Source organism: Lethenteron reissneri, chromosome 15 (genome assembly GCF_015708825.2).
Source record: "Lethenteron reissneri isolate LAM-NWPU_2019-01 chromosome 15, ASM1570882v1, whole genome shotgun sequence".
In the NCBI taxonomy this organism is placed as follows: Eukaryota; Metazoa; Chordata; class Hyperoartia; order Petromyzontiformes; family Petromyzontidae; genus Lethenteron; species Lethenteron reissneri.
In genome coordinates, this window is record NC_083793.1 from 9,909,003 (window position 1) to 9,933,746 (window position 24,744).

The 24,744-nt window shown below is 50.4% G+C and overlaps 1 protein-coding gene across 1 annotated transcript in view; it reads right to left on the reverse strand.

Moving 5' to 3' along the window:
- LOC133342682 (lysosomal alpha-glucosidase-like) overlaps positions 1-14,350 on the reverse strand; it is a 56,786-nt gene extending 42,436 nt beyond the window's left edge. The window contains exons 1-7 of the mRNA XM_061552004.1: positions 14,046-14,350; positions 11,196-11,423; positions 10,578-10,685; positions 5,104-5,217; positions 1,971-2,098; positions 1,109-1,211; positions 314-462 (exon numbers count right to left, since the gene is read on the reverse strand). Coding sequence (XP_061407988.1) covers positions 314-462; positions 1,109-1,211; positions 1,971-2,098; positions 5,104-5,217; positions 10,578-10,685; positions 11,196-11,423; positions 14,046-14,240 — 1,025 coding nt within the window. The 5' untranslated portion in view covers positions 14,241-14,350. The remainder of the gene's footprint in view (positions 1-313; positions 463-1,108; positions 1,212-1,970; positions 2,099-5,103; positions 5,218-10,577; positions 10,686-11,195; positions 11,424-14,045) is intronic.
- Positions 14,351-24,744: the final 10,394 nt, after the last annotated feature.

Sequence of the window (24,744 nt, forward strand, 5' to 3'; positions counted from 1 at the left end):
AAAAGTGATTATGGTTCTGACGATGATAATGGAATTAATATATGACGATGACGACCATGACATACATGGTGATGCTGATGCTGCCACGACGACGATTATTATTATTATTCCCGTTCAATTACAATGACGTAGTGGTGACAATCCAGGCATTGTGACGTTGCCATGACCATCTCGTGACGACGACGATGACGACGTCGCCACACTGCTGTGATTCACACCGACACGAATTTCGCAGCGACGATGCTGCTGCCGCGCGGGGCGCGCCGTCGGTGGATGTCATCGTTGCTGGGCCAGGGTGCCTCGGACTACTCACAGCACGGCGCCCGTGTCCTTGCGCACGACCTTGATGCTGAAGCCGTTGTCGTTGCTCCACTGGAAGTCATACGCCTTGACCGCGGGCGCCGAGTCGGGCCGGGGGATCTCCAGCGGCACCTCGAAGCGGTTCGAGTTGGGGTCGTAGAACTGAGGGAGAGGTAGCCATGCGGTTGGGGGGGGGGGGGGGGGGCAGCCGCACTTTTGAAGTTGGCAGTGGTCAAAAACGTAACTATTGTACCCCCCCCCCTGTCCCTGGCTGCAAGACCAAATCTTGTAACGCTGACTCAAACCCTTCACTTAAAACCCTAATGCCTAATTCTAACCCGGACTCTAACCCTGGTTATAATCCTAGCCCCGACGTTCGCAATAATCATGGCTCTAGCTATAAATTATGTTTTCTAATCACAACCCTGACCCGAACTCGAAACCTGCCCCAAACCCTCATTTGCTTCGCAGTGGATGTTAAAGATCCCCGTAGGTCGTTCCCGAGATCGGCCCATCGTGTGCCAGTGTCAAGGATCCACATTTCCCGAATTCGAAAATTGCACCGCGAGTTACTCAATCTGGATGAAACACAGAGCAGCAATCGTCGCCCCCTGCCGGCAGACGAATGCCAAAGGTCGCTCCTGCCAACGCGACTCATCCTGGTTACCTCGAGGCCCCACGTGCCTAAACAAAATGAACTAGTCCTAACGTTGAGCCCACTTCGACTCTTACGCTCATCCCCCCTTCTCTCATCCTAACCCTAACCGTTATCCCGGCCTCTAAGCCTCTCCCCTCTCTCCTGGGCGACCTTGAATCGGAGTCGGTCCTGCGTGTGGAACTCCACGTCGAGCGTCACGCGCTCCAGGTCTCCGCCGAACATTGTCGTCGTGTGGATGCGCTGCAGCTCGAACCTGCATCGACAGTGGCAGGGATCGGGACGAGGGTTTGGTGATGAACGTTTCCGCCGACTTTACGTAACGGCAGAAGCGGCAGGAGTTAATAACGATAACGAAAATGGAGTTAATAATAACAACAACTGTTTCCTACTGCTGGTGAAATAAAGAATCCTAGTTAACGCGGAACGTCGAGGCAACGTTGGCTCGACGTTTCGTGTTGACTCGCTTGATTGATATCGGTTGATATTTTATGATTACCCCTGTTCACACAGGCACAGCCTCACTGAGTCACGTGACTGTTTCCAGGAGGGTTCTGCCAAATTTGTATCGTATCTGTTCCAATTGAATGATTTGTTAGATATAGGTGTACACGTGTACAGGGGTGTGTGCTCGTATATATGTGTACACGTGTGCTTGCAGGATATATAGGTGTACACGTGTGCATGCAGGTATATAGGTGCGCAGGTGTAATTGCAGGTATGTAGGTGCACATGCAGGTATACAAGTGTACAGATGTACGTGTAGGTGTACAGGTGTGCGTTCAGGTATATAGAGACGCATGTAGGTATATAGGTGTACATGCAGGTATATCGATGCACATGTGTACACGTAGGTGTACAACAGATGCACATGCAGGTGTATCGGTGCACAGGTGTACATGTAGGTGTACAACAGATGCACATGCAGGTGTATCGGTGCACAGGTGTACATGTGGGTGTACAACAGATGCACATGCAGGTGTATCGGTGCGCAGGTGTCGGCACGCGGACTCACCTGAGGCCGCGGGCCGTGTTGGCGGGCTGCCCAACGAGGCTGTAGCCGTAGGAGCCGTCGGACGGAAGATGGCAGAATGGAGCGCCGGGCACATTGGCTGGGGCGTAAATACAGCCACGCTGCTGGCACTGCACACACGCGCACGTGTAACATGTATCGTGTCACGTGCATAGCGTCACACACGCGCACACCGCACGTGTAACATGTATCATATGATGTGCACGCATGTGCATATCGCCACACGTGCATAAACGTGTGGCGATGCAGGGTGTCCGAAAATTAATGTGCCATTAAGAACGTTAAATAGTGGTGTTGTTATTCGAGATACTGACATAAATGTTACATGAATACATGTAGTAGTTTAGATTTCAAGCTTTCGTGACTGCAAGGATTCATACTCTTAGGTTTTTCGGTAAAGTCACGTAGGAAAAAAATAAGTAATATAATTAAAAAATAATAGAAATAAAAAATAAATCACGACGTTTCGGTGGCAACATAAGTCTCCGTCATCAGGTGGGACCGTCACAGCTAGATATACTGTGACGGTCCCACCTGATGACGAAGACTTGTGTTGCCTCCGAAACGTCGTGATTTATTATTATTTATCATTTTTTACCTACGTGACTTTACCGAAAAACCTAAGAGTATACATGTAGTAGACTTATACGTTTAAATTTCGATTTAAACTGTCGTGACTGCAGGGATTCATCTTCTTGGTTCTTTCGGTAAAGTCACGTAGAAGGGAAAAAAATATATTTTATGTTTTATTTTTATTATTTTATTATTTCCCTTCTACGTGACTTTACCGAAAGAACCAAGAAGATTACACGTTTAAGTTTATTGAACATTTTTTTATGGTACTGATTAGATATTCTCGAATACCTACGATAATCACCCGGGAATGTCCTTAACGCTCGTGACGTCACACCACGTCGACCAGCCCCCCTCGTTAATATTCATGAGCAGGTGACGTCCTCCAGATCACCCTAATTAATATTCATGAACGTCCTCCAAATGGACACCCCCCCACTCCTCATTCATAATCATGAGCGGGTGACGTCACTCCGCATGGAGAACCCCCCCTCATTAATAATCATGAGCGGGGACGTCACTCCACATCGAACAGCCCCCCTCATTAATAATCATGACCAGGTGCCATCCTCCAAATGGACACCCCTCCTTCATTAATAATAATTAGCGGGTGACGTCACTCCACATGGGGGGGGGGGGGCGAAGCGCCTCCTCCCCCCTCCTCAGCGTCAACTTACAACCCTCACTACAAAGGCAGAACCCTCACGTCACGTGATCTCCGTCACGCTGTTGAGACATCAAAGTAAAAAGGACGTCATGATCAACAAGGGATTATAACCTTAAAATGAAATAAGTCTGTGTCACCGCGCCCTTACAAATTGCACACGCATTGATGCAATGAATATATCACGTCGCGGGCTGCTTTTCGCTTGCAAGTTTCAGATTTACTGCAAAAACACCCGTCCTTGGACGGGCAAAATGCGAGTTACTAATAAACGTCTACGTGTCGTCAATCATTCACCACGGTCGATCTAATTCGGCGTTCGAAGGCTTGGGAATTTTTTTCCCAACACAGCTGAAGGGATGGACGTTCCTACAGCAGCAGCGCCAACAAACAATACGATGTTTAAGTTCTTCAAGGTACCTCTTGGTTTGCAAGTGGAAGACTTTACTTGAGAAGAAAAAAACGTGGAGATAATTTTTTTTAATGTGGTTAAGTCGGGTGAAGGAGCGGATCTGACATTAGGGGCCGTCCATAAATGACGTCACGCGATTTTGGACGATTTTTGACCCCCCCCCCCCTTCGTCACACGACGTCGCAAAAAGTCAGACCACCCCGCAAATATGACGTCACAAAGCTCTGCCCCACCCCCCAAATAAAACATGCGTATTTAATGTGGCGCTGCACTCTGATGTTGTAGGAGAAAACTAAGTAGAACGTGTTGTCTATATTTATTTAAAGTTGCGCACTGTTGATGTGATGTCACATTTCTCAACCCCCCCCCCCCCCTTGTCACACATCGTCACAAATGTCTGACCTTCCCCCCCCCCCCAGGTGCGTGACGTCATTTATGGACGGCCCCTTATATGAGAAAGAGGAGTTCCTCCTGAGACGGAAAGTACCACACTTCAATATCCACAGCAAACTAAAAGTTAATACCTCTAACGCAGATATTCATATCAAATGTATGTCAGTATCTTGAATAACAATGTAACGATTACATTTTGTTGTTGGTATATATTCATTTTCGGATACCCTGTATATCATCTCGCGTGCACGAATGCCCACATCAACACACGTGTGCGTACGTGTGCACGACCTTATCTGGCCTTGTGCACGTGTGCACGAATTTACACTACCACCAACAACGCATATATACAAAACAAAGTACAGTACAAGCAATGAAGCGAATAGAAATTGGAGCAATAATAACATGAATCGATGTTAAATAATTACATTCCCTGTAGCGCGCGTTGGCTCCGGCAGATTATTTTGAGACTGATTACAGCACGATCACAATTAACTGCACACGTAAACACCCAAAGACAAAGATCCCCCGTATATCCATAGCAGACTGTCGGGGCAAGTGCTGAGAGCGAGCACCTATGGAAAGGCCCGCGCATGTCACGCAAGTGGGAAGGTGGCGAGAACAACGCCCGGCCGCCTTTGTCTCCGCAGTGCTGAGGTTTATCCACCGCACTAGGTACTCATTGTTGTTGGCCGTGAGCGGGAATGAACACGGCTTGGTGCTGTAGCGCAGTGGCCTAACCACTGCGCCACCGCTCCCTGCATATGTACAATATCAACTCAAAAGCTGTCCCGCTTCTATCTCTTTGTCCCCCTGCGCAGTGGCACCGCCTGCACACTGCGCACCACGCAATCATTTTAAGGCTGAGTCGACCTAGTGGAAGCCCAGGACCGGTTGAAATATCCGCCACTGTTCTTGCTCGTGAGAAGGAATCGAACACGGGTTGGTAGCGCAGTGCTCTAACCACTGCGCCACCACTCCTCACGGATATGCAAAAGCTGTCCTCTTTCTACCCCCCACTCTTCACCCCCCCGGCGCAGTTGCACCGCCTGCACGCTGCGTGTTCGCGGCACCTTGGCGGGGTCGCTGCCCCCCTCGGGCATGCAGTCCACACGCGCCGCTGCCTCTTCTGCCCCTGGGAATTCCGTCTGGTTGAAGAAGCACCAGGGAATGTCGTAGCCAGACATCTGTACCACGGGACACAAGGACAAAAGATGGCCCGCATAGCCTTCACACACAGTTGGGACAAGTGCTATTAGCGAGGGGGTGGGTGGCCAGCACCACGCTCAAGCCGTATTTGTCTCTTAGGGTCGGGCCTGCCTTGATTTTCCCAAATAATTGCTTTAAAAACCTGTTCAGAACATTATATTAATATTGCGTAGAATGTGGGGACCTGATTCTCTAGTGGTAGTGCCTTCCGCCGATGTACCGTTCGAAAGAAGTTGAACATGGATACAGAATCCCTACTCCAATCCAGCCGAGCAGCGTCCCGGAAAATATCTAGAAATATAAATCCTGGCTTCATCCCTAATGATTCAGCGCTCAGTGATTCACTCCAGCCACTCACTCACAGGTGATCAGTCGTCTCCTTATTACTCTTCTATTGCTACTACTACTACCATGGTTCCTAGTAATTCACTCATTGATTCCTCCACCCATGCTGTGGTCGTGGTTCACCCCGGACCATTTCATCTCACCCCCAACTGAATAAAGCCACCCCACTGCAGCTCACAACAAGACCCAATGTCACACTCACCCACTCGTTTGCCATCACTGCAGCTCACAACAAGACCCACTCTCACACTCACCCACTCATTTTCCATCACTGCAGCTCACAACAAGACCCACTGTCACACTCACCCACTCGTTTGCCATCACTGCAGATCACAACAAGACCCACTGTCACACTCACCCACTCATTTGCCATCACTGCAGATCACAACAAGACCCACTGTCACACTCACCCACTCGTTTGCCATCACTGCAGATCACAACAAGACCCACTGTCACACTCACCCACTCATTTTCCATCACTGCAGCTCACAACAAGATCCACTGTCACACTCACCCACTCGTTTGCCATCACTGCAGCTCACAACAAGACCCACTGTCACACTCACTCACTCGTTTGCCATCACTGCAGCTCACAACAAGACCCACTCTCACACTCACCCACTCGTTTGCCATCACTGCAGCTCACAACAAGACCCACTCTCACACTCACCCACTCGTTTGCCATCACTGCAGATCACAACAAGACCCACTGTCACACTCACCCACTCGTTTGCCATCACTGCAGCTCACAACAAGACCCACTCTCACACTCACCCACTCGTTTGCCATCACTGCAGATCACAGCAAGACCCACTCTCACACTCACCCACTCATTTGCCATCACTGCAGGTCACAACAAGACCCACTCTCACACTCACCCACTCATTTGCCATCACTGCAGCTCACAACAAGACCCACTTTCACACTCACCCACTCATTTGCCATCACTGCAGATCACAACAAGACCCACTGTCACACTCACCCACTCATTTGCCATCACTGCAGATCACAACAAGACCCACTGTCACACTCACCCACTCGTTTGCCATCACTGCAGATCACAACAAGACCCACTGTCACACTCACCCACTCGTTTGCCATCACTGCAGATCACAACAAGACCCACTGTCACACTCACCCACTCATTTGCCATCACTGCAGATCACAACAAGACCCACTGTCACACTCACCCACTCGTTTGCCATCACTGCAGATCACAACAAGACCCACTGTCACACTCACCCACTCATTTTCCATCACTGCAGCTCACAACAAGATCCACGGTCACACTCACCCACTCGTTTGCCATCACTGCAGCTCACAACAAGACCCACTGTCACACTCACCCACTCGTTTGCCATCACTGCAGCTCACAACAAGACCCACTCTCACACTCACCCACTCGTTTGCCATCACTGCAGCTCACAACAAGACCCACTCTCACACTCACCCACTCGTTTGCCATCACTGCAGATCACAACAAGACCCACTGTCACACTCACCCACTCGTTTGCCATCACTGCAGCTCACAACAAGACCCACTCTCACACTCACCCACTCGTTTGCCATCACTGCAGATCACAGCAAGACCCACTCTCACACTCACCCACTCATTTGCCATCACTGCAGGTCACAACAAGATCCACTCTCACACTCACCCACTCATTTGCCATCACTGCAGCTCACAACAAGACCCACTTTCACACTCACCCACTCATTTGCCATCACTGCAGATCACAACAAGACCCACTGTCACACTCACCCACTCATTTGCCATCACTGCAGATCACAACAAGACCCACTGTCACACTCACCCACTCGTTTGCCATCACTGCAGATCACAACAAGACCCACTGTCACACTCACCCACTCATTTGCCATCACTGCAGATCACAGCAAGACCCACTGTCACACTCACCCACTCGTTTGCCATCACTTCAGCTCACAACAAGACCCACTGTCACACTCACTCACTCATTTGCCATCACTGCAGCTCACAACAAGACCCACTGTCACACTCACCCACTCGTTTGCCATCACTGCAGCTCACAACAAGACCCACTCTCACACTCACCCACTCATTTGCCATCACTGCAGATCACAACAAGACCCACTGTCACACTCACCCACTCATTTTCCATCACTGCAGATCACAACAAGACCCACTGTCACACTCACCCACTCGTTTGCCATCACTGCAGCTCACAACAAGACCCACTGTCACACTCACCCACTCATTTGCCATCACTGCAGATCACAACAAGACCCACTCTCACACTCACCCACTCGTTTGCCATCACTGCAGATCACAACAAGACCCACTGTCACACTCACCCACTCGTTTGCCATCACTGCAGATCACAGCAAGACCCACTCTCACACTCACCCACTCGTTTGCCATCACTGCAGCTCACAACAAGACCCACTGTCACACTCACCCACTCGTTTGCCATCACTGCAGCTCACAACAAGACCCACTCTCACACTCACCCACTCGTTTGCCATCACTGCAGCTCACAACAAGACCCACTCACACACTCACCCACTCGTTTGCCATCACTGCAGATCACAACAAGACCCACTGTCACACTCACCCACTCGTTTGCCATCACTGCAGCTCACAACAAGACCCACTGTCACACTCACCCACTCGTTTGCCATCACTGCAGCTCACAACAAGACCCACTGTCACACTCACCCACTCGTTTGCCATCACTGCAGCTCACAACAAGACCCACTCTCACACTCACCCACTCGTTTGCCATCACTGCAGCTCACAACAAGACCCACTCTCACACTCACCCACTCGTTTGCCATCACTGCAGATCACAACAAGACCCACTGTCACACTCACCCACTCGTTTGCCATCACTGCAGCTCACAACAAGACCCACTCTCACACTCACCCACTCATTTGCCATCACTGCAGCTCACAACAAGACCCACTTTCACACTCACCCACTCATTTGCCATCACTGCAGATCACAACAAGACCCACTGTCACACTCACCCACTCATTTGCCATCACTGCAGATCACAACAAGACCCACTGTCACACTCACCCACTCGTTTGCCATCACTGCAGATCACAACAAGACCCACTGTCACACTCACCCACTCATTTGCCATCACTGCAGATCACAGCAAGACCCACTGTCAATCTCACCCACTCGTTTGCCATCACTGCAGCTCACAACAAGACCCACTGTCACACTCACTCACTCATTTGCCATCACTGCAGCTCACAACAAGACCCACTGTCACACTCACCCACTCGTTTGCCATCACTGCAGCTCACAACAAGACCCACTCTCACACTCACCCACTCATTTGCCATCACTGCAGATCACAACAAGACCCACTGTCACACTCACCCACTCATTTTCCATCACTGCAGATCACAACAAGACCCACTGTCACACTCACCCACTCGTTTGCCATCACTGCAGCTCACAACAAGACCCACTGTCACACTCACCCACTCATTTGCCATCACTGCAGATCACAACAAGACCCACTCTCACACTCACCCACTCGTTTGCCATCACTGCAGATCACAACAAGACCCACTGTCACACTCACCCACTCGTTTGCCATCACTGCAGATCACAGCAAGACCCACTCTCACACTCACCCACTCGTTTGCCATCACTGCAGATCACAACAAGACCCACTGTCACACTCACCCACTCGTTTGCCATCACTGCAGATCACAACAAGACCCACTCTCACACTCACCCACTCGTTTGCCATCACTGCAGATCACAACAAGACCCACTGTCACACTCACCCACTCGTTTGCCATCACTGCAGATCACAGCAAGACCCACTCTCACACTCACCCACTCATTTGCCATCACTGCAGATCACAACAAGACCCACTGTCACACTCACCCACTCGTTTGCCATCACTGCAGCTCACAACAAGACCCACTGTCACACTCACCCACTCATTTGTCATCACTGCAGCTCACAACACTCTCACACTCACCCACTCGTTTGCCATCACTGCAGCTCACAACAAGACCCACTCTCACACTCACCCACTCGTTTGCCATCACTGCAGATCACAGCAAGACCCACTCTCACACTCACCCACTCATTTGCCATCACTGCAGCTCACAACAAGACCCACTGTCACACTCACCCACTCGTTTGCCATCACTGCAGCTCACAACAAGACCCACTGTCACACTCACCCACTCATTTGTCATCACTGCAGCTCACAACACTCTCACACTCACCCACTCGTTTGCCATCACTGCAGCTCACAACAAGACCCACTCTCACACTCACCCACTCGTTTGCCATCACTGCAGATCACAGCAAGACCCACTCTCACACTCACCCACTCATTTGCCATCACTGCAGCTCACAACAAGACCCACTGTCACACTCACCCACTCGTTTGCCATCACTGCAGATCACAGCAAGACCCACTCTCACACTCACCCACTCATTTGCCATCACTGCAGCTCACAACCACACCTACTCTCACACTCTCACCCACACCACAGGTCACCGCACTTCTCCTTCTGCTTCTTTCCTCGCACTGCTCCACTTTGGAAATCCCCTACTCCCATCATCATCATCGTCGTCGTTTACCTCTACAAGCTGGTGTACAAAAAAAACACCTCGCTCAATTAAAAAAGCGTGCTGCACTCCTAGGGCTCTTACAACTTTGGTCGTGCTGCCTGTTGCTGGTCGCTTGACGTGTTGTGCCTTTGGGGGCCTGTGCTCAGCAACATTTCGAAACATGCGTTTTGGAGTGTTTGGCTGCTGCTATAAATGTCCACACGAGAAGCCACTCCGTATATCATTTGTGGCAAGGTCGCTTCTGAAAAGAGCCCTATAGCTCAGTGGGTCTTACCCGGTAAAATAAAATATAGTTTAGAGTTTTAGTTTAAATAAACAACAATAATGTACAAATACTCGCTCTCTCTATGCTCACTGCCCCCCCCATCCTCCTCCCCCATCCACCTCCTGTCCGCACCTGCGCGGGGCACCACACGCAGCCCGAAGCCTCGCACGAGCCCTGGGTCACGGGCGTGTTGGGGGAGCAGTCGATGCGGTCCAGTTCTGGGATGACCGTCTGACACATCTGGGAGGGATGGAAGGAAGGGGGGAGACACAGGGTTAGGGTTGTGGAGAGAGTGCCGGGGGCGGAGGGGTGGTTATTTGGAGCAGAGTGAGTGGTCACGGTGCCGGGCAAGCATCTTTTTCAAGCTTGCCACCCAAGGGTTGGAAAGGAGCGTAATGCCAATGTCGAGGTATGCTTGCTACGACGAGAGGCCTCCGTCGGAACGAGTAAGTTATTGTGTGCCGGCGTCACGGTCAAATGTGACGATGTTTCCATGTTTATTTGAAAAAAATTAGACAGTGCCCCAGAACGGCAGACGAATGTCCCATTGCAGGCCAGGTGCTGCGTCACCTTTGTGACGCACAAGGACAGCTGCCACGGGGGGGGGAGGTGGCAGGGTGGTGTATTTGTCGGGGGCCGCACTAAGGGCCACCAGAGGGCCGCCGGTGGCCCAACGGACCTAGCAATGAAGATCACCGAATGACAGTTGTATGGCTATCATCATCATGCATATTCCTTGTCCCCCCTCACGTTGTCATCCCCTCCTCCCGAGGGAGGTGGCGCTGCTCCCGCGTCTCCGTAGAAGCACCACGGGGCGCCCTGCGTTGATGCCGGAGACCAGCAGCAGCCCTTGGAGAGGCACTTCTCCTCGCTGGAGCCGGGCTCCGGGTGGCAGTCGCGACGCTCCCAGTCCGCGTACTGCGCACACGGCTTGATCACCTCCTCCTTTCCGTCGGGGAAGAAGCACCAAGGTGTGCCCTTGCGATCGCAGAGAGAGAGAGAGGGAGATAAGAAGTCCCCGACCAGGAGTCTGAAAATCTTTGTTCAATTTTTTTTTACTGGGGTTGTTCCACCTGATGATGGAAGCTTGTGTTGCCTTCGAAACGTCGTGATTTAGTTATTTTTATTTGTACTTTATTTTCACCTACGTGCCTTTACCGAAAGAACCAAAGAGTATGGATCCCTGCAGTCACGAAAACTTCAAATCTAGAATGTCTGGAATCTGTCAAAGAAGCGCTGCAAAGCTTTGTGTTGGAGAACGGCCCACAGAAGCGGATATCACAGAGCTACTTCTGAGATTCCCTTCAAGTGACCTCTGGGCGAGTCGAGGGCAACACCTTGTCGCTCAATTCTGCATCTGAGAGTGAGGTAACGTTGACGGTGGTCAAACCGGATGTTTAAATTCCCAGGCCTGGAATTTAGTCAAAAAAATTTGAGCGAACAACCACATTTAATGCGATGGATGTTTTTTGTGCAGTCATTTGGTGAGCAGGCTGAGACAATTCATCTCACCGCACTTGAGGACGCGGTTTAATCACAGGCAGCTGTCGAGACTCGAACCCAGGACAATGGCAGTGCTCAAAAGTATACTTACACTCTTCCACCACGAATCTGTTACAGTTGAACATAAACTAATGTTGCACATTAGGAATGGACCACTCTTTTAATGATTTCCTCGTGTAGCAATGGAGTAAAGTGTGGTTTGTGAAGGTCCTTATGTGCTGTGCATTACATCAATGCACGTGTGTACACCAGCATGCGATACTGGATCGGGCCTGCAGGCGGCTGGCGGGGTTATTGAGTAGCCTGACCTGTACACCAGTCACGTGGTTAATGCCGACTCGGTTGAGAATTGATGTGTGTGATGCACATGCTGGTGCATTTTACAGATTATCGCAATAAATGTGTTTGCAGTCGATTTGAAGCACCTGCCCACGTCCTTAATTTCGAGTGTGCAACACTAAAATTACTTTTTTTTAATAGGTAACGGCCACCATATAGCTCTTTTTCCAAAGCGACCTGGACACAAATGATAGCTCAACGACATGGCTTATTATGTGGAAATTTATAGCAGCCAAAATACTCTAAACGCATATTCCTAAATGTGGGGGGAAACACCCGGAGAAAAATCCACGTGACCACGGGGAGAGAGACGCAAACTCCAAATATACAGGCGTAATGGTTGAAACTGAACCGACGAGCTCCTACATATCGGCCGAGGTAGTTAACATCGTGGCCCCATCGCGCCAGATTGCTTTGGATCAGGCTTAATCGAGTGGCATACGGTTACCAGGGCATACTTTTTGTGGCTGTGTCTGGGTAATGGTGACCTCACTGGCTCTGGATACTATTTACGTGCCACATACTCCAGTCGAACAGGAACCGTTTAAAACATTCAGTGAGAAGTATTTAACTGCTAACATCCATTGCTGGGGGTTAGCTCGGTTAAAAGCGGGTAGCGCCCTTGGAAAAGCGATCTTCTCGGCCCACATAAAAGGGATCTGCTCAGGGCGGGGTGCAGCTTTGCCTGGTTCTGTGTTATCTCGTTTCCAAGAGCCACAGGGCTCGAGTTCAAACTCATGTTGCCCCACCACCCTTACCCATTCCGGCACCACGTTTCCATGTTTTTAGTCAATCCCCACTGCTTGTTTTGGGGGCCACTTTTTGCAGTAATTTTTGCGCTGATGACTGGAATTCTCTGGGCCAATTTCTGCTTTCAAAGGCTGGCCTGAAATCTCCGACATCAGAGTTTGGGCTGAGTGGATATAGAATAGCAAAATTTTTGTTAATAAAATATATATAACTTTAAAATTACAATGAGTATTTTGAATTTAACATTTGATATGTTTCTGAATTATTGATTCATTTGGTTGGTTAGTAAAGCCGTGGTGCTGACCTTTGACTCAGAAGTATTTTTTCCAGAAAATCTCACTCATAAATATTTCTGGGAAATAATTTGCCCAACTCGTACAATAGCAAATAATGAGTCAGTTCTTTTCGATAACTGAGAAATGCTCATAAAATACCATGGGTAAAATACACATGGGCCCGGCAGCTTATCTGTCCACATGCCCTATGGATTCATATCCCATTGACTAACGAGAATACCGATTGTATAATATATTCAACTTAGAAAAGCCTCGGTTTCAGGAGGGTGCTGCTGCATTGGAATTTTGGCCAATATTATTGATAAGAGTTTGGCTTCACACGGGTAACCGGAGAACCCGGAGAGAACCCACCACGGATGACACGGGGCAACACTTAATACTTTGCCGAGATGGATTCACGAACACACTTGCTGTACTCCAAATACTGGCTACCTCGCAGTCCAGACGTCGTTTCACAAATCTTTACCCAACCCACCGACCCATGAAAGGGGCGCACCACCGGGGACTAATTTTAGGCTGAGTCGACATTGGGGAGGCCCAAGACCGGTTCAGACGATTATCACCGGTGTTGCTGGCCGCGAGCGGGAATCGACCTCGTTGGCGGGTTCGTAGCTCAGCGCGCTAACCGCTGCACCACCGCTCTCCACCGACACCCTCCCACCTCACCCATCCCACTCACGCACCCCCACCCCACTCCATCAACTCCTCTCACCTGGATCTGAGCCTCGCACCAGATGCATCCCTTCGCCTCGCACCCGCCTTGGCTGGCCCCGGACTCCGGGTAACAGTCCCGTCTCTCGCTCTCCGGGGGAGCATCGACAGCACAGGCGTCAACATACGACAACAGCAGGGGCAGCAGCACGAGCAGTAGCAGCGCGCGTGTGTGCTGCATGGTTGGAGGTTGCATGACGCAGTCACTTACGAGACAGACAATAACCCAGGCTTGTTGAGTACTTTTTGCACCCTAGCTGTGTGTGTGTGTACCCACCCACGGTGCAGTGTGTGAGAGAGATGTGCCCGACTCTAGCCGTTATATAGTCGCGCCGTTGTGTAGTTGCACGCACGCACGCGCGCGCGCGCACCTGCGAGTCGCTCTACGCAAATATTTGAGGCCGATGCGGCTGTCAGTCACGTCGAGAGATACGGGGGGAGGAAGCTGTGTTTGCGAGCCTCTGTTTGCGCATGGGAAGGCCGCCACGTGTGTCCGTGACCTGGCAATGTCCTGCCTCGTGTGACCATTGATCCCATACGTTCATTCCAGCATCCATCAGTTTCCCCCATATTTCCACCCATCAGTTCAATCATCAATAAATCAATCCACCAATTATTATTATAAGCGTATATTTATTTAATAATTCAAGCATCCAAACAAATAATTCAGTGACTCAAGCATCCGTACATGAATTCATTCGTCAATCCAACCAAGCATCTAACGATTTGTTATTTCGCTTATACATCTACTTCATTATTAATTCACCGTTCTATCCATCCATGATCCCTTAATTCCGGCAGCATTTCATTCAAGCATTTTTCCAACCATCAATTCATCCATCCATCATTCCTTAATTCGTGCATTTACCCATTCATTGACCCACCCATTAATTTATTTAATTCATGCATAAATTCGTTGACTTAACCATTTATCAATGCATTCATACCTCCACCCATGTAACCATCATGCATGTATGTTGAACCTCTTTCTCACCGTACGTAGCCAACCATGCTAATCGAAGCGGGATGCTAATGCATCTATTCATTCCAGCATCCAAACACCGTGTGTGTGCAGCGCATGAATCACGTTCACGTTCGTATGTGTGTGAGCGTATGGGGGAGCGGTAGGGTAGTGGTTATCGCACTACGCTATGAACCAGGCTACCCGAGTTCAATTCCCAGGCCACGTCTAACATCAGTGGTGAGTGATATCTGCACCCGTATTGGGCCTCCCCCTAAGTCGACTCATCCTCAAATGAGCACCTGCTGCGGTGTGTAAATATCAGCACTGGGGAGACAAAGGTAGTTGGGCGTGGTGCTGATTACACGACGGCCCATGGCGCGCCTTGCATGCCTTATCAGGTAGGTGCCTGCTAATAGCATTTCCCCCGAATATGGGAGGGCATTTATTTATATAAATACGTGAAAGAGACCTTGAGTTCAATTCCCGGTCACATAAGGTTGCGAGTTCAATTCCTGGCCGAGGTGGAGGCCCTTAAGAGACGCTCACGAACAGCACTTGCCCCGACAGTCTTTATGGCTGTAAGGACGGGTCGGGGGGGGGGGGTAATATTTGTGTGTGTGTGTGTAATTGAGAGGTCAATTCCCGGTCACGGTGCAGTGGGCCCCACTCTGTGGTAAGTCCACGTGCCACATGCTAATGTCCGACGGCTGAGTGGAGCGCGCCTCTCAGCCAGCACTTTAGAGGCAATGGTTGGTGGATTATTTGTTGATGTATCACACAGAGATGAATGGTGAGTGGATCACACGGAGATTTGGTGAGTGGATCACACAGAGATCAACGGTGAGTGGATCACACGGAGATGAATGGTGAGTGGATCACACAGAGATGAATGGTGAGTGAATCACACGGAGGTTTGGTGGTGGATCACACAGAGATGAATGGTCAGTGGATCACACAGAGATGAATGGTGAGTGAATCACACGGAGATTTGGTGAGTGGATCACACAGAGATCAACGGTGAGTGGATCACACGGAGATGAATGGTGAGTGGATCACACAAAGATGAATGGTGAGTGGATCACACAGAGATGAATGGTGAGTGGATCACACAGAGATGAATGGTGAGTGGATCGCACGGAGATGAATGGTGAGTGGATCACACAAAGATGAATGGTGAGTGGATCACACAGAGATCAACGGTGAGTGGATCACACAAAGATTTGGTGGTGGATCACACAGAGATGAATGGTGAGTGGATCACACAGAGATGAATGGTGAGTGGATCACACAGAGATGAATGGTGAGTGGATCACACAGAGATGAATGGTGAGTGGATCACACAGAGATGAATGGTGAGTGGATCACACAGAGATGAATGGTGAGTGGATCACACAGAGATGAATGGTGAGTGGATCACACGGAGATTTGGTGAGTGGATCACACGGAGATTTGGTAGTGGATCACACAGAGATGAATGGTGAGTGGATCACACGGAGATTTGGTGAGTGGATCACACAGAGATTTGGTGGTGGATCACACAGAGATGAATGGTGAGTGGATCACACAGAGATGAATGGTGAGTGGATCACACGGAGATTTGGTGAGTGGATCACACGGAGATTTGATGGTGGATCACACAGAGATGAATAGTTGCAGGTTCATAGAGATTTGTTTAAACTCCCCAAACTCGCTGCGGGTGGCTGTGGTGGCCAGGAAATAGCACACAGTACAGCAACGTGGGTTCGTGAACCCATCTGTGCAGATCTTTTGAGTCACCCCCTCGTGTAATGCGTGGTGGGTTTTCTCCGGGTTATCTGGTTTCTCCCCACGCATAGCCAAACATCAACAGGACCCTCTTGAAAATGAGTCTTGAAACTCTTTCAACTATTTATTTTTATTTGACCAGGTAATGCCCACTAAGCTATGTAGCTCTTTTTCAGAAGCGACCTGGCCACAAATGATAGCTCAACGAAGTGGCTTGTCACTTGAACATTTATAGCAGTCACATACTCTACACGCGTGTGTTGCACACTCTTAATGAAGGACGTGGGAAGGTGCTCCAAATCAATTAAGGTTATTGTAGCAATGCACATGGGTCACATTGCGGGTTATATTTACACTTGACCCATTTATACAGGTCACTGATTATATAAATACATACATGGGACAATCGTGTATCCAGGAAAGCCTCACTGCGTCTCGATACTCATTTTTAGGAGGAACCTACTAAACTTGGATGCTTGGCCAATTCCATTTACGAGAGTTTGGTTTCGTGAAGGAGGACATTGAAGTGCCTGGAGAAAACCCACTAAGTAAACGAGGGGGTAACACTCAGAGATCCGCACAGACCGGTTCATGAACCCACTTGCTGCACTGCCACAATTCTGGCCGCCTCGCAGCCCGGAGAGTTTGTGGGGCGCCACGGTGGTGAGATGTTATCTCCATCGCCTAGTTTGCAGGAGGTCGTGCGTTTGATCCCGACCCTGACACCTGGATGTTTGGAGTTTGCATGTGTTCCCCGTGGTCGCGTGGATTTTTCTCCGGGTCCTCCGATTTTTCTCCGGGTCCTCCGATTTTCCCCTCCACATTTATAAACACGTGTTTAGACTAATTGGCTGCTATAAATGTCCACGTGAAAAGCCACTCCGTGTAACTAGAATTTGTGGCCAGGTCGTTTCTGAAAATATAGCTTATAGCTAAAGTGGCCTTTACCTGGTAAAAAAAAAAGTATAGTGTCAAACCTCTGCGTGATTCACCAACTCCGGGCAAATAAATACATTATTATTTTACCAGGTCAGGCCGGCCCGCTGGTCCTGTCTCTCACGGCCAGCCGGTGACGCGTTGTTATTTAACGTGTCGGTGGTCGCGTGGCCGTGACCGGCGACAAGGTCACGGGAAAGGCCTGGAGCTGCACACCTGTGGCCAGGTAAAGTCCCTTCACCCCCACCCCGGAGCGTGAGTGATTGAGTCAGTGATGAGTGTCAGTGATGAGTGTCAGTGAGTATTAGCGATTAGCGTTAGTGATGTGTGTCAGTCATCAGCGTCACTTATGCGTGTCAGTGATACGTGTCAGTGATCAATGTTAGTGATGGGTGTCAGCGATGGGATTCAGTGATTAGGGTCAGTGATACGTGTCAATGAAGACGTGTCAGAAATGTGTCAGTGATGGGTGTTAGTAATAAGTGTCAGTGATGGGTGCCAGTTATTAGCATCACTGATGGGTGTCAGTGATATATGTCAGTCATATGTGTCAGTGATGATGTGTTAGTGATGACGTGTCAGTGATGTGTCTATTTATACTACTACAACTTTATTTTCTTTTACTAGGTAAGCCCCACAGAGCTCTGTAGCCCTTTTTCAAAGTGACCTGGCCACGTGGCTTATCCCGTGGAAATGTATAGCAGCCAAATACTCTCAACGCGTGTTGATAAATGTGGAGGCAAAACCAGGAGGGCCAGGAGAAACATCCACGCGACCACGGGGAGAACAAGCAAACTCCAAATATACAGCAGGCGCCCGGGTTCGGATCGAACCCACGGACTTCTGCACTTAAGCGAGGTTGTTAACATCTAGCTATCGTCGCCACCGCATTTAGTGATGAGTGTCTCACAGTGGTGTCAGCGATGGGTGTCAGAGACGAGGGGTGAGTGTCAGTGGTGAGTGTCAGTGGTGAGTGTCAGAGACGAGGGGTGAGTGTCTGTGGTGAGTGTCTGTGGTGTGTGTTTGTGGTGAGTGTCAGAGACCAGGGGTGAGTGTCAGTGGTGAGTGTCTGTGGTGAGTGTCAGTGGTGAGTGTCAGAGACGAGGGGTGAGTGTCTGTGGTGAGTGTCTGTGGTGAGTGTCAGAGACGAGGGTGAGTGTCTGTGGTGAGTGTCTGTGGTGAGTGTCAGAGACGAGGGGTGAGTGTCTGTGGTGAGTGTCTGTGGTGTGTGTCTGTGGTGTGTGTCAGAGACGAGGGGTGAGTGTCTGTGGTGAGTGTCAGTGGTGAGTGTCAGTGATGGGTGTTAGAGACGAGGGGTGAGTGTCTGTGGTGAGTGTCAGAGACGAGGGGTGAGTGTCTGTGGTGAGTGTCTGTGGTGTGTGTCTGTGGTGAGTGTCAGAGACGAGGGGTCAGTGTCTGTGGTGAGTGTCTGTGGTGTGTGTCTGTGGTGAGTGTCAGAGACGAGGGGTGAGTGTCTGTGGTGAGTGTCTGTGGTGTGTGTCTGTGGTGTGTGTCAGAGACGAGGGGTGAGTGTCTGTGGTGAGTGTCAGTGGTGAATGTCAGTGATGGGTGTTAGAGACGAGGGGTGAGTGTCTGTGGTGAGTGTCAGAGACGAGGGGTGAGTGTCAGTGGTGAGTGTCAGTGATGGGTGTCAGTGATGACGATCTGAGAGACTTAAGCGCACGTGTCTGCGCAACGCATGCATGAGAGGGCGCTCGTGCACAGACAAGTTAAGCAACAGCAGCAGCTGCAACATCGGCAGAAGTCACCACAGCGCTGGGTGTCCTCTGGGCTTCTCTGGAATTCCTCCCACACGAAGCCACGCTCTCGTCCAGTGTTCTCCACTAATTTTCAGAGCGGTGGGGGGGGGGGCACCTTTGCCGATGAGACATCATCAGTGTGAGGGCCGCCACACATTTAAAACCATGGAGGGGGGGGGGGGTGTGACAGCAGCGCGATGATGATGATGGGGGGGGGGGGTTCACATCTTGTGTGTCGTCGAGGTCCGCAAGTCAGGGGCCGCACTAAAGGCCACCAGGGGCTCCCAGTGGCCCACGGGCCTTGCGATGAAAGAACACTGGTCAAGTTGTATAGAATTCCTGCTCAAACATTCGAATGTAGCAGCACCCTCCTGAAAACGAGGCTTGAGACTTAAGGATATTTTCGTTATAGAGCTTAACGTGAAGCTCTAACATATATCCGTGTACTATATATGACATTAAGAAGACAAATGTGGCCAGGTGTGTGTATGTGTGCGGACGATTATTTAAGCCGGTCTTGGGCCTCCCCAAAGTCGACTCAACCTCAAATGAGTACCCGGTGTGGTGTGTAAAAACATCGCCACTGGGGAGACAAAGGCGGTCGGACGTGCTGTTTGCCACCCACCCCCTCATGTACCGTGTCAGGCCTTCATAAGTGCTCGCTAACACTGTGCTTCAACAGTCTATTGAGGCTATACGGTGGGATCTTGGTCTTTGTTTGGGCCACACCTCACCTTAATAGGTGTTCGCTAAATGGAAAACGGGAACCGATAAATCGGTAACCGTTTCCAGTGGAATATTAGTCATGCGTGCAACGACTGGCACACGCCTACGGACAAATAGCACCGCGGCCGACGTCACCGCGTGGTACATTTGCCCTCGTGTCTCAGTTACAAGGTAAAGGCGCAGCCCTGGGAGTGCTCGCTCACGCCGCTGCTGGCGGAAGGGCCACCACTAGAGGGTGTTTCTCGAGAGTATTTTGGTCTACTCTTCCACTCTGGCCAGACGTCTTGGAATAGGTGGGAGTACCCACACTTTTCCCCACCACACGCGATCTGCCGATCAACTAACAGCGCTGTATCCATCCAGACCACGGGTCGGAAACTTAAACACGAAGAGCCATTGTTTTAGAATTCGGTAGAGAACTCGATATTTCAAGAGCCGCCAATGCACTGTGGTGAATACGAGACAATGGGTCTTTGATAAATGACGTCACGAAACAGTCGTTAATGAGCAGCAGGTTGCCGACCTCTGGCCATGGTGAAGTGGACTTCCATGGTGAACTGAACGTTTTTGGTGAACTGGACTTCCATGGTGACCTGGACTTCCATGGTGAACTGTACTTCCATGGTGAACTGGACTTCCATGGTGAACTGAATGTTTTTGGTGAACTGGACTTCCATGGTGACCTGGACTTCCATGGTGAACTGGACTTCCATGGTGAACTGGACTTCCACGGTGAACTGGACTTCCACGGTGAACTGGACTTCCATGGTGAACTGGACTTCCATGGTCACTTGGACTTCCACGGTGAACTGGACTTCCATGGTGACCTGGACTTCCATGGTGAACTGGACTTCCATGGTGAACTGGACTTCCATGGTGAACTAGACTTCCATGGTGAACTGGACTTCCATGGTGACCTGGACTTCCATGGTGAACTGGACTTCCATGGTAACTTGGACTTCCACGGTGACCTGGACTTCCATGGTGAACTGGACTTCCATGGTGAACTGGACTTCCATGGTGAACTGGACTTCCATGGTGACCTGGACTTCCATGGTGAACTGGACTTCCATGGTAACTTGGACTTCCACGGTGACCTGGACTTCCATGGTGAACTGGACTTCCACGGTGACCTGGACTTCCATGGTGAACTGGAATTCCATGGTGAACTGGACTTCCACGGTGAACTGGACTTCCACGGTGAACTGGACTTCCATGGTGAACTGGACTTCCATCGTGACCTGGACTTCCATGGTGAACTGGACTTCCACGGTGACCTGGACTTCCATGGTGAACTGGACTTCCATGGTGAACTGGACTTCCACGGTGAACTGGACTTCCACGGTGAACTGGACTTCCATGGTGAACTGGACTTCCATGGTAACTTGGACTTCCACGGTGAACTGGACTTCCATGGTGACCTGGACTTCCATGGTGAACTGGACTTCCATGGTGAACTGGACTTCCATGGTGAACTGGACTTCCACGGTGAACTGGACTTCCATGGTGACCTGGACTTCCATGGTGAACTGGACTTCCATGGTAACTTGGACTTCCACGGTGACCTGGACTTCCATGGTGAACTGGACTTCCACGGTGACCTGGACTTCCATGGTGAACTGGAATTCCATGGTGAACTGGACTTCCACGGTGAACTGGACTTCCACGGTGAACTGGACTTCCATGGTGAACTGGACTTCCATCGTGACCTGGACTTCCATGGTGACCTGGACTTCCATGGTGACCTGGACTTCCATGGTGAACTGGACTTCCATGGTGAACTGGACTTCCATCGTGACCTGGACTTCCATGGTGACCTGGACTTCCATGGTAACTTGGACTTCCATGGTAACCTGGACTTCCATGGTGAACTGGACTTCCATGGTAACTTGGACTTCCATGGTGAACTGGACTTCCACGGTAAACTGGACTTCCATCGTGACCTGGACTTCCATGGTGACCTGGACTTCCATGGTGACCTGGACTTCCATGGTGAACTGGACTTCCATGGTGAACTGGACTTCCATCGTGACCTGGACTTCCATGGTGACCTGGACTTCCATGGTAACTTGGACTTCCATGGTGACCTGGACTTCCATGGTGAACTGGACTTCCATGGTAACTTGGACTTCCATGGTGAACTGGACTTCCATGGTGAACTGGACTTCCATGGTGAACTGGACTTCCATGGTGAACTGGACTTCCATGGTGACCTGGACTTCCATGGTGAACTGGACTTCCATGGTAACTTGGACTTCCACGGTGACCTGGACTTCCATGGTGAACTGGACTTCCACGGTGACCTGGACTTCCATGGTGAACTGGAATTCCATGGTGAACTGGACTTCCACGGTGAACTGGACTTCCACGGTGAACTGGACTTCCATGGTGAACTGGACTTCCATCGTGACCTGGACTTCCATGGTGAACTGGACTTCCACGGTGACCTGGACTTCCATGGTGACCTGGACTTCCACGGTGAACTGGACTTCCACGGTGAACTGGACTTCCACGGTGAACTGGACTTCCATGGTGAACTGGACTTCCATGGTAACTTGGACTTCCACGGTGAACTGGACTTCCATGGTGACCTGGACTTCTATGGTGAACTGGACTTCCATGGTGAACTGGACTTCCATGGTGAACTGGACTTCCACGGTGAACTGGACTTCCATGGTGACCTGGACTTCCATGGTGAACTGGACTTCCATGGTAACTTGGACTTCCACGGTGACCTGGACTTCCATGGTGAACTGGACTTCCACGGTGACCTGGACTTCCATGGTGAACTGGAATTCCATGGTGAACTGGACTTCCACGGTGAACTGGACTTCCACGGTGAACTGGACTTCCATGGTGAACTGGACTTCCATCGTGACCTGGACTTCCATGGTGACCTGGACTTCCATGGTGACCTGGACTTCCATGGTGAACTGGACTTCCATGGTGAACTGGACTTCCATCGTGACCTGGACTTCCATGGTGACCTGGACTTCCATGGTAACTTGGACTTCCATGGTGACCTGGACTTCCATGGTGAACTGGACTTCCATGGTAACTTGGACTTCCATGGCGAACTCGACTTCCACGGTAAACTGGACTTCCACGGTGAACTGGACTTCCATGGTGAACTGGACTTCCATGGTGAACTGGACTTCCATGGTGAACTGGACTTCCATGGTGAACTGGACTTCCATCGTGACCTGGACTTCCATGGTGACCTGGACTTCCATGGTGAACTGGACTCCCATGGTGAACTGGACTTCCATGGTGACCTGGACTTCCATGGTGACCTGAACTTCCATGGTGAACTGGACTTCCATCGTGAACTGGACTTCCATGGTGAACTGGACTTCCATGGTGACCTGAACTTCCATGGTGAACTGGACTTCCATCGTGAACTGGACTTCCATGGTGAACTGAACTTCCATGGTGACCTGAACTTCCATGGTGAACTGGACTCCCATGGTGAACTGGACTTCCATGGTGACCTGGACTTCCATGGTGACCTGAACTTCCATGGTGACCTGGACTTCCATGGTGACCTGAACTTCCATGGTGAACTGGACTTCCATCGTGAACTGGACTTCCATGGTGACCTGGATTTCCATGGTAAACTGGACTTCCATGGTAAACTGGACTTCCATGGTTAACTGGACTTTCATGGTGAACAGGACTTCCATAGTGAACTGAACTTCCATGGTCAGGGGCCGGCAACCAAAATAACAAGAAGAGCCATTTATTTTTCTAATTTCAAGAGCCGCGCTGAATCCCTTAAAGAGCCACCGCACGCGGCTCCGGAGCCGCAAGTTGCCGGGTCCTGATCTCGACTGCTGGGTGCACAGAGGCCATGGGAGGGATCTAAGAACACTCGCCCCATTTTTTTTCTCAACTGCCCCGCGAGGAGATGGAATCGAACCGTCTGGATTTGCAAGTACAGTGCGCGAACCAAGACACCGCTGTCGCGGTCACCCTTTGTTTATCGGTGGAAAATGGTGGAAAAAAGTCAATGTGTTTTTTAACATGCGGTTAAAAAACCAGTATTGACAAGAAGGGGTGGAGCGGGCCACGCACCCCGTTCATGCCCCGTGCCAGCCTTCATAGGTGCTCGCTAACATCACCTGCCCCAACAGTCTGTTTAGTTTATACGGTGGGCCTTTGTCTTTATTAACATGCGTGTACATAGATTCTGTGTATGTATGCGTCTATATTGCAAATACGTATGTGTGTGTGTGCGTGCGTGTGCGTCTCACCTAGGTGACAACCGCTGCCATAGCCACTCACACACGCACACACACACAACAAAAGACAAAGATCCCCCGTATAGCCTTAACGGACTATTGGGGCAAGCGCTGTTATCGAGCACCTGTGAAGGTCGAAACGGTACACGCGATGTTTATACATCGCACCAGGTACTCATTTTAGGTTGAGTCGACCTAAGGGAGGCCCAGAACCAGTTCAGATAACTGTCACTGTTGTTGACCGTGAGCGGGAATCGAACTCAGGTCGCAGGGTTCGTAGCACAGCGCGCTAACCGCTACATTACACGC